The sequence below is a fragment of the Alligator sinensis genome, unplaced genomic scaffold (assembly GCF_000455745.1).
Source record: "Alligator sinensis unplaced genomic scaffold, ASM45574v1 scaffold347_1, whole genome shotgun sequence".
Taxonomy (NCBI): domain Eukaryota; kingdom Metazoa; phylum Chordata; order Crocodylia; family Alligatoridae; genus Alligator; species Alligator sinensis.
This window is the reverse complement of record NW_005841922.1, coordinates 3,196,982-3,208,076: the sequence shown is the minus strand read 5'-3', so window position 1 is coordinate 3,208,076 and position 11,095 is coordinate 3,196,982. Positions and strand designations below refer to the sequence as shown.

The 11,095-nt window shown below is 41.7% G+C and overlaps 1 protein-coding gene across 1 annotated transcript in view; it reads left to right on the top strand.

The window, feature by feature from the left end:
• The window catches only part of ADAMTS12 (ADAM metallopeptidase with thrombospondin type 1 motif 12), a 365,944-nt gene extending 355,310 nt beyond the window's left edge, over positions 1-10,634 (top strand). The window contains exons 21-24 of the mRNA XM_025198488.1: positions 1,142-1,315; positions 3,160-3,306; positions 6,070-6,223; positions 7,780-10,634. Of these exons, the coding sequence (XP_025054273.1) occupies positions 1,142-1,315; positions 3,160-3,306; positions 6,070-6,223; positions 7,780-8,018 (714 nt within the window). The 3' untranslated portion in view covers positions 8,019-10,634. The remainder of the gene's footprint in view (positions 1-1,141; positions 1,316-3,159; positions 3,307-6,069; positions 6,224-7,779) is intronic.
• The last annotated feature ends 461 nt before the right edge of the window (positions 10,635-11,095 follow it).

Sequence of the window (11,095 nt, the reverse complement as noted above, 5' to 3'; positions counted from 1 at the left end):
TGAATTAGGGGCTGAGAAAAAGTAGGAGGTGAACAGCAGTTGTGCTGATGCCCTGGGCTCCAGAGCTGTACACCAACCAAATTGTGAGCTCATGCAACTCACTGAGCATGCAGTGTACAGCCAAAGCAGGGTGTGACTATACCACTGCCCCTGCCTAGATCCACTCCTGCACAGAAATAATGAAGACAGCATTGGCCAACCTTTATCCAGTAAGTGAATGATTGGAGCACTCACCCAGGCTGTGGGAAGTTCAGACTAATTTCTTTCCACTGCCTGAGGGGATTTGAACCTGTATGAGAGGAGGGCCCTGCCAAGCAGGCTGTTGGGTGGACCAGCAGTTTTTCCTCTTGGTGTTGTTCCTTTTTTCACAAATATATTAGAAGAATGATTTGAACCAAGATCACCCTAAGCATCTCTCAGCCTAGAGCATATTCTGACCACCCACCTGTTTTGTATTCGGAGGTGGAGCTCCCTCAATAGGACCTTATTTGAGCTGATTCATGTTGGATAAAATATTTAATAGTTATTGAGACAAGGAGTGAGAGAGGACACAAGAGCCAGAATGCCTCTAATGCAGTGGTTAAGAAGAAACATGATAATATCTTCTTCTGGCAGTTCTGTGAATTTGCCTTTATTTTCCCTTATATGGAACATTTCTCTCAATATGAGACACAATCTTGGGTTTTGTTTGTATTTCAGTTCAATCTCACCTTCAATTGTCTGTTCCCCCCCCCCCCCCCAAAAAAAAAAAATTAAATTCAGTTTCTGAACTAAAAAGAAAAAAATCTATTATTCACACAGCCTTCCCACAATACCCTGATTGGCAGTTAGCTTATTTCTTCCTTACAACACAAAGATACTTTAAAATATGCTTGCTTGAGCATCTGTTTTTTATTATCTATGACTCCCTTTCGCCGTGACCCTTTTGGAATCAGCTATTAATAATCATGGTGCATTCAGATTTGCTCTGATGAGTAATATGATTTTTCACCCTAATTGTTCCAAAGATAAACAGGAAATTTCAGTCATGTCGCACAAAACAAACAGGCTGTGCTCGTTGTGATCCCCCACAAATGTGGAAATGACAGGCTGTCAGAGTTCCTTCATCTAAAAGATGTGCTCCTTTCTGTTCCGTGTACAGTGCTCTACAAATTGTGGTGGTGGTTTCAGGACCCGTGATATTCAGTGCACAGATGTTCATGATAAGCGAGTTCTAAGGCCTTTTCATTGCCAATTAGTAGGACATAAACCACAGCTGAACATCCGTTGTAATACAGAGCCCTGCATGGAGTGGCGTGCGGAGCCCTGGAATGAGGTATTGTCCTATAAAACAAGCTGTTCAAATGAACAATTAACTGTCAATTACTAAATGACTGTTATGTCTCCTGCTATTATGTGAATTTACCCTCCAAGGAAGACATTGCAATTGCTAATCACAGGCTCTGAGGTCCCTGTTTGTGATCCCACAATACTTAGGATAGAAATAATCCATCCCCCACTCATAGGGCTGCATACCATATATAGCCAAGCCTGTAAATGTCCATGCCATGAATTTGAACAGCAAAAGCTGTTTTCATAAGGATTTGTTTGAACTACAGTATTATGCCAGAAAATGGTTACTAGTTGAGCCTATTTCCTCCTGCTGCCATTCTGCATTATCTTCCTGCTACAACCAATTTAGATTTTTTCTTCAAAATTAAAGCTGGGATTTTCAAATGTGTCTAACGATGATTATACCTGAAGGGCAATTATAGACAGGATGGAAATATGCTATTCTCTATGGCCACAGCAGACAGGAGTAGACGCAATAGACTCAAGCTGCATCAGGGGAAATTTAGTTTGGAGATTAGGGAGAACTTTCTGACTCAGAGTGGTCAAGCTTTGGAACAGGCTACGTAGCTAAGTTGCAGACTTTCCATCCCTGAAAATTGTCAAGAGCAGGTTAGACAGACATTTAGTTGAGATGGTTTGGTCAGGAACAGTCCTGACGTGAGCAGGGGGATGGACTAGATGACCTTATGAAGTACTTTCCAGCCCTGCTTTCCTATGATCCTAAGACACTTCTGTACCTAAATTCTACTGAAATTCAATGAAGGATTATCATCTAATTTCCTTTGGGTCTATGGAAAATCCAAGCTTAAATGCTAGCTGGACTGAAGGTGTTTCGTTTTGGCTTGATAAAATTTCATTTGCTGGGCTTCAGTTTTGCATACCAAATCCAGCGTGCAGGATGGATAGAGATTCTGTTCTGTTTAAACCACCAAAGCATGGGGAATAGGAATTGCCCAAAAGTTTCCAGCATTGTCTTTTTTCTATTTAAGATGGCTTGTAAAGTTCATTGCACCTCCATGTCTGCATTTTTCATGCTGAAAAAATTATATGGCTCATCACTCCCTAAAATCTGATTTAAGGGTAATATTCTGTTCTATTTAGCGTGTGTGTCAATGCTGATGCTGTTCACCTTGCAGGGAGAGCAGCTCTCTTTATAGAAAGCAGCTCATCAAAAATTCCATGAAAATCAAGAGCAAAATGTTATCCAACATATTTCTGCCTCTGTTTACTTATAAAAGCAGGTACAATTTTTTTTTTTAATCATAGTTTGTCTTTGTTGCTTTTTATTTCCATTTTATAGCTAGCTTGTTAGTATATGCTGGATAAATTTTCATATCCCTAACTGTCTCATGAAGGTGGGCCCTTGCATCTCATACATTTGTCCCAGTGAGCAATAATTTCATATGAAAGTCTTGCAAAATCCTGCAAATCCCATGTAAAAACCATGACTTACTTTCTAACTTGTGCTATATAAGTCATCCATGCCATACCAAATCTGAGTACTCTTATATAACTTCTACTATACATGTGAGGGGTGATCTTTTTACTGCTATTCTGTCTAGTATTCCTTATTCCTCTTTCCTGGCTTTTTGTCAGTATGAATGAGGATCATTAACATGGCTATCGTCATCTTTTGGTCATCAGATCTCATGCCTGTACTAAGCTGCCCTTGCTAATATCACATGAAATATTTCAAAAGAATGCTCTTGTTACCTTTTCAATGATCCTGCATTTATAAAATAAATGTTTCTTGCTTTTCACTTCATTTTGTGTTGGGACCCAAAACTACTTTCTTTCTACTTTTTTTTGCGCACAATTTTACCTTAGTGTTCAAGAACATGTGGTGGAGGCTGGCAAGAAAGACATGTTTACTGCCCAGTTGAGGACTACTGTGACTGGATGAAAAGGCCCAACTCCACTGCGCCTTGCAGAGAGCAACCTTGTACACAGTGGGTTAACGGGACGTGGAATTCAGTAAGATTCAATTCTCGCCCTTTTGGCTTATGATTCGTATGCAACAATATATAATAGCATCTACCACAAAAAAAATCATCCACTTTAGACACAGAGCATGGGTTTGACTAATTTTAGCTCCAATTTCAAAAACTGTATCTGATGCAGAGAAACATAAAGGAAATTGCTAATAATTTTGTCTGACTCAGTCATCCTTGTTCACATTAAAACCAATGGCTGAACTCCAAGAGTGAGGCCCTAGTCAATGAATTACAGAATCACAGAGCTGGCAAGGGAATCCAGGCTTTCTTAGGATGGAAACAGTCATAACATTTGAAACATTTCCAAGTGTAAAAGGCTTGGGAACATTTAAAAAATGTACCATTTCAGCTACTCGACCCATATACAGCCCCTGTCATGCCCCTGCCCCAGGCCAAAGCACTTTAAAATCAGCGTTGCTGTGTGCAGCAACATGCTTCCCAGCTAGGGACATAACAGGGGGTTGCAGCAACATGTGGTGGTGGAGCAGAGAGAGTGCAGCTCCACAACCCACATCTCCTGGCATTGTGGTCCTTCCCACCCCCCATAGGAAAAGAAGGGAGGAGCAGGTCAACATTAATAAATGCTCTCCTCGCTCCTTGAAGGCCCCCTGCTGGGATGAAGAAATGTGGAGATTGGAGGGCTGGAACCCCAGGTCTGGTGGGGAGGACACTGGAGACTTGCAGCAGGGGTCTTGCACTGGGAGTGGACTGTGGGTCTCCTCCCTATGGCAGGGCTTTAGCAGCACCACTCCCAGTGCTTTACAGGGGAGCAGCAGTGGCCAAGATGCTGGAAGACCATGAAGGGGGTGGAGAGCATTGTACTGTGGGATGCTAGAGGACTGAGGAACCCATGTAAACATCACGTAGAACAAAATGGCATGAAATAATCGTTGCTCCCTGCAGATATATTTTTGTCAGGCTTGGGAGCATTTTTATCCCACATGTGCATCTATGCTAGAGCCGTTTGAAATATTTTAAAGGCATTTCAGAGCTGTTCAAAACGCTTCAAATCTTATGTCTGTCCACACACCCCTTGGGAGGCAAAACTGAGCCCTTTTTTAATCATTCACAGTATTCATGACATACAGTATCCCTGGCAAGCTAGTTCCTAGAGCACAGGTGGGCAAAATGGTGGTTCTAGCCAGTGGTTGGACTCCATTTCCCCACAGCCCCTGCACATGCCACTTTCCATGGAAAACCCAGTAGTGGCAGTGTCCTGACAGCCCAGAGCCAGGGTTTCCATGGAGACTGGCCCTACCAGCACTGGCAGGGCATGCAGCTGGGCAGGGAGCTGCTCCAGCACATGGGCTCGGATCCTGCACTGGCAACAACTTGGTCCAGAGCCGGGGCAGAGCCGTGATCTGCTGCCTGCACACCTCTGCCCAGCATCTTAAATATCCCCAAGGAAATAGCTATTAAGTAAAGGAAATTCATTTTTAATTATCTGTTGAGGGATTTTTTTTCTTTTCAGTCTATTCTTAATCACATGAAATTTACTGTTGAAGAAAGCTGCAAGGATATAGGAGTAAGTTTAAGTATGTTCAGTTAGGCATAGAGGTTCAGGTAATGTTTCAAGATAATAACAAAGCATCTGTTGTATAAACATACCATGCAATACAGTATTGCAGGTAATTTAAAATAAAAAAATCTGGAAATCAGTTAACAAGAAATTTGATACATTACTTTATTTACAGAAGGCAGCCAGGAGGTAAAAATACTGTATTCTATAAAGGATTTAACTCCAATATCTGAAGATGACACTGAGCTCTATTGGAAACTGAACGTGTGGGGAGTACTATAAAATTAATTGCATTTCATATCAAAATAAATATCCCAGGAGTACTGTACTGACTGTATTATTATTATTTTATTCAATATAAGCTCAATTTTAAAGATTTATCTGAAGCTGTCTCAGAATACCTACATTCTTGTTTGTAGACTTCATATATCTCTGTAAGGTTCAGGGAAACAAGATTAGAAGGTAATTTTCTGGATTTATGATTTCTCTTGCCAACTACTTCGCATTCAGAAGGGAAAATAAATTTTAATATCCACCAAACGCACACAAAACTTGATGAATGAAGAGGTAAGGACCCTAACACCCCCAAACTATATTGAAAATTGTAGTAAAAAAATATTTCTCTCCATTGGCACCTGTGTGCAGGCAGCACAAGCATCTGGGCTGCTTTTTCCTTGAGCAAACATTTGGTGGCATTTTAAATATCACCAAGGAAAGAAGCACCTCACTGAGCTTTTTCCAAACTTTATGGTCAGGCCTTTCTACAGTGAGGTGAGCAGTCAGTAGGATATAGTTACATTTACATAACTGGTTGGAAAACACATCCCCCAGCTAAGAATTTTGATTTTGCATTAAAAATTAGAAACCAAAAACTGACGACTGTTGATTTGGAGTTGCTGCCTCATGGGGATCACAGTTCAAGCCATCATGCTTCCTTTCTCCTCTATAAGCCACACTCCTGAGCTAAACTATACCACAGTCAACTGATTTGCTGATTTGCCCACAATGTATCATGGGTCCACTGGAGCCTGGTGCATGATGGGAGCTATGCTTTGGCTAGGGAGCTTAGCACACACAGTACTTTGATCAAGCATCATTTTTTTTTCTCTTACTTTAACACCTCATAGGTTAGAGCAGCTTTTTTTGCTGATTGATGGGCACACTAAAAATGTAACACACAGTTCTCTTTCAAAGGATAATTCAGTATTACTGTATGTCTTTCAGTGCACCGTGTCCTGTGGAGGAGGTATTCAGCAAAGAGCAGTAATGTGTGTCAATACAGAAAACTATGCTACTGAAAATCAAAGTATGTGTGAGCATGAGCCCAAGCCTCCAGAATCTCAGAAATGCAATCTCCTGGAGTGCAAGAAAAGTCCAGGTATGATAATACAATCTGAGGGCAACGTTTTGAAAAGAGTTTCATAACCCAATGTGTATGCAGTGTTTTGAGCTCTCTCAAAAACCTGGGCTCAGTGCTGAGCTCTTCTGAAACTCTGGCCTTCATGGGCACATCCAGACAAGCGCACACATGCAGGGGTGCGTTTCCCATTGGACATATAGCAGTGGCCACCTAGCCAAAGGAGGGGGCATTGGGTGGTCCATCTCTCCTCCCTCCCTACTCTGCAAGGAACCAGCAGCCCTTGAGTCTGTGGAACATCACTTGAGTGGATAGTTGTCACAGGGCATGAAGGTGCCTGCTCCTTTAAGCGCAGAAACTGCCTAGGGAGAGGGCCCTAGCAGTCAGGCAGGAACCCCACAGGTGGGGGTTACTGTGGCAGCAGGCTAATGAGGGAATTAGCCTACATCTGCAGCAGGTCAGCTGACAGGAAGAGGCAGGGCCCTGGGCGCACATAAACCCCAGGGCTGACACAAACTGCGGAGTTCCCTGTCAGCAGCCAAGGGGAGAGGAGCTGTCATAGAGGAAGCTAACTAGAGATGCTTGACTGCCTGTTCTGCTTCTGGTAGGGCTAAGGGGCTTCAGGAGCTCACCAGGAACCATGGCCTGCAAGGCACTTAGTGCTGGGGGAAGTTTGACTCTTTTAAAGGGACAGAGTGCACTCTGAGCTGCTTGTATTATGTTATAGTCCAGGGGCTCATATTTTGATTTCTGTTTATAAACTGGTGGATCGGGCTGAGGCTATTGGGGAAGGAGGAGGCCTCATTGCAGGGCCCATTACAGTGTGGGGACCCCAGCACCAGGGGTGCAGTGACAAAGGGGGTGAGCAGACCCTAACACCAGTGTGGACGTGGTGCAGAAAGCCCGGTGGGGACAGGAGGCCGAGCGATAGCAAGGCCTCAGAGAGGCAATGTTAACATACCATCTGTAAGACTTAGGGTGTGGTAAAGGGGTGGTTTTGGAGCCACGCATCTAGCCCATAAGCCTAAGGGTGCCCCATGAGGCAACCATTTTGAGAGGGACCCAAAAAAAGGGTCCAAAAAACCCACAGGGTTCAGTGAGGTCCATCAGGACCGTGTCCAAAACAAACTCTAGGGCAGCCTCCCTATATTATAATTTCCAACAAGACATGTCAGGTGAGGAAAAGGGTGCCCGATTGGTATGGTCATGGGGCCCTAGGGGCATCGCAGCCATCCCTGGGGACCTCATCCCGTGACAATAGTGCAGCGAGACAGGCCTGGAAAATGAATGATTGGGATAGTAATGCCATCAGAGAGAGGTATATATGACATGATCATGGTTTTTATCTTGGCTCATTTGGAACAATGCATCTGGAGGCAATGCAGCTCAGTCTGAGAGCACCAGGACAGCCTAGTTTGGATCACGGTCGTCAACATCCCTCGTGCATGAATTGCCTTAGAGTTCACTTGTTCCACTTGCCTCCTGTCCATATGTTCACACAAGCTTAGACACTTGAATACCTACATGCACCTGTATGTACAGAATATAAATCTCTTTCATTGTGTTCTTTGCTACAGGCCTACTTTGCAACAAGGACAACATGTCAGTTCATTTCTGCCAAAAATTAAAAGAGATTGGCAAATGTTTGATACCATCCATACAGACTCAGTGCTGCTTCACATGCAGCCAGACCCAAATTGCTAATAAAACAAGACAGGGGAAGCAGCCAGAAGACCTGAAAGAACAACACTACGCTAAACCTAGAAGAAAATCAGCTCTAATCAAAAAAAGGAACAGCCGACCTGTTGGGCACTAGCTGTTTGGAATGTGATGCATTTAATCAAGGCTTCTGTTTCCAGGTGTTTTTTCTCTTTTTGATCCATCCAGTTCAAATAGAAAACTGGGATTAAAAGGAAACATACATTTTTAGGGCAATCTATTCCAATTTATTCCTTCAATCTTTCCTTTATGAGAGTCGCAAATTAATCATGAATGATTTATAATCCCTGTTTGTTCCTGGATCATCCTATGCATGCAGGTATTACAGGTCAGGAACACGCTTACTGGAATTTTTTGTCTTCAAATGAATGTAATGCTTTTTGTTTTTCTCCATTGGCAAAAAAAGAATGAAATTTAGTCTCCCAAAGCAGCTTAAAATATCAGCTGATACTAGTATGTGTCGCAGTTGGGTCCAAGAGCCTCAAATGCTCAACAAATATTACTTAACAGTGCAAAATGATCCTCTTTAATCTATAACAAAGATCTCTACCACATATTCCACACTCTGAATCAGTTATTTCTGTTGGTGTCACTCTGTAATGCCGAAGTGGTGGAAAAAGTTATTACAGCTCTCTCAAAGTCAGCTGAGGCCCTTAGTTTTGTGGGTTTTTTTAAAATATCTGTTTGAGCCAACTGTGTTTATTTAAATTGCTTCTTCACTGTTGTCCTTTTGAAAGGCTGATAACACAAAAATACCATCATCCTCTTAACACAGTTGGTTATGAACTTGTATTTGTAGACTGGATTTAATTATCAAATTATATTAAACAAAAAAGTGCTTGATACTTAACTGCTTAAAAGATATCTCATAAATACTTAGTTCTAGGCAGGAATCTATTGATGCAAATATATTAGCTAATATGTAACATGTATGAATCTGTTAATCAAGATAATGGGCCTGATCTGGCACTATTGAACCAAATGATGAACCTGATTTGGGTGAGAACTACATTGGGTCTCTTGAATTATGCAAGGGTTTGGTGCTCAAGTTCCATTACAGTTCAACAGGAGTTGAACACACCTCAGCTCTTCAAGGGAGCATGCAATTCTCCAGCCTACCCTGAAGTGTCCTAAAGAGTTTCAGAATGTGTTGTATAAGGACTTCTTGGTTTAATGCAGCTGTAAGATAGAATACACAGCCAAGAATGGAAGTGCTGCTCTGGAAAAAGGGGTAGGAATGTAAATAGTCATACTTGTAGGCTGACATTGTAAACCTGATTCAGTGTGCTAATTAAGGCTTGTTACTGGAACCATGTAGGTAAGCACAGCCACTCACCTGCATGGGACCATTTGTGACTTCCAGCCAAGGGCTTTGTTCTTCACTTTAAGTCTTGTGTGACATTGTGTGAGATATCAGGCCTCTTCATTTGTGCAAGGCAGTTTAAACCCCATTGCAGCTAATGGTTTATGACACTTTAAAACAGCTGTTAAAAATGGTGCTAACCCCATCCAGTATGGCTGGATGACAGCTACAGTGCTGTATAGGGTGTATATTCATGTGCATGTGCATAACCTGTAGCACATACATTTCTAAAACTATCCTTTCTGTGGTGTTACTGGACAGTGCTAGGTCTCTTGCTTATTATATAGAGTGATTTGCTTTAAAAATGGTTTGCTTTTATCTTTCAAAATCTTGAAGAATGAGTGTTACACTGAGAAATAAAATTGAAACTCATTCGTATTATTTGTGTACAAAATTATTAAATAAAATAAGAGGCTAGAAGTGGTGCTTGTTTGGCTTGGGGAATGGTTTCACAGGGTTTTCCGATGCAGCTGTTTTCTCAAGCAGAGACTATGCAGCCAAGTCCTATGCAATTCCTTGAGGGCCAACAGCTAACCCACTTATGTCAATATAAATTGTATTTGCTGTCCAGCAGCATCTCTCAGGAACTGGGACTGAAAAATTAAAGAGATTTGCTTCTCCACTGAATCCTTTAGGCTCAGAGTGACCTAGGGCATTTTGCCCACATGGAACAAAATGGGCTAGTAGACTCATACCTGGGCCGCTCATACAGGAGACTGACCAAATGAGCAAAGTGGAAGCATGAATATATGATACCCAGCTGGGATCTCCTATGCTCACTACAGCCAGGATGGAGTAAATAGCATTTCCAGCTTCATTATTTTCTTCAGGGAAACGTGTTTTATTTAAACTTGTTGGATGTGAATTGGTGACAGGTCATGAACATTAATCAAATGATCTTCACTACTTAGAGGGCCAAAGAGTAGTATTACCACAGCTGGTGCTAAGCTTAAAACTTTTTTAAAAGACTGTGACAAGCCTTTGTACTCCCACAATGCAATATATTATTCTGTTCTGCAGGTTCTTATACTGAATTCATCACCTCTGTGCCTACAATATACTGACTGCATCTGCAACTGACTGCCTTGATCAGTTTAGCAAGTTTCTGTTTTTATAAAATTAATCTTTTAAATAAAACTGGGATTGTGGCCTTAGTTCTAATGATTACTAACCTCAAAATTGAATTAACTGCAGCCTACATGCACAGTGTAATCATGTTACTTTCTTATTCAGAGTCTTGTCTGAATCCATATGTTGCTCTACAGTTCTCTTTGCCCAGTATCTGCCCTACCTATCCTAACACTTAACTGCTTAAAAGGCAAATATTAACAGTTTATTTTTTACATTTCAATAAATGGCATTGCTTATGCAGGAAGTGTCTGAGATTTCTTATGGTCCCAAAAGAAGAATCATAAATAGGAACAATTAGATAAAATGCTAAGAACACTCTACCCCTGGCATTTTTCTCTAATTGGGAACTTATGGTAGCAGAATCCCTTAATTGGCCATATTTCAGAGTTCAGTGTCCCAATAGAAAGAGTAGGTGGTTAATAAGGAAGTAGGGGACAGGCCATAAGGAGCTGAAGTAAAATACTCTAAATAAAAATACAAAACTGAATAGGGAAGTTTCCCTTCTTTGTCTTGTATATCCATTTCTGTTTAGCTATTTCCATACTAATGGTCCAGGTCTTAGAATTTCACACCTATTTAGACACTTCTTAGCTCCTTCATGATGACTGAATACATAGTTTCATAGTTTCGTAGTTGGTAGGGTCGGAAGGGACCTGAGCAGATCATCAAGTCCGACCCCC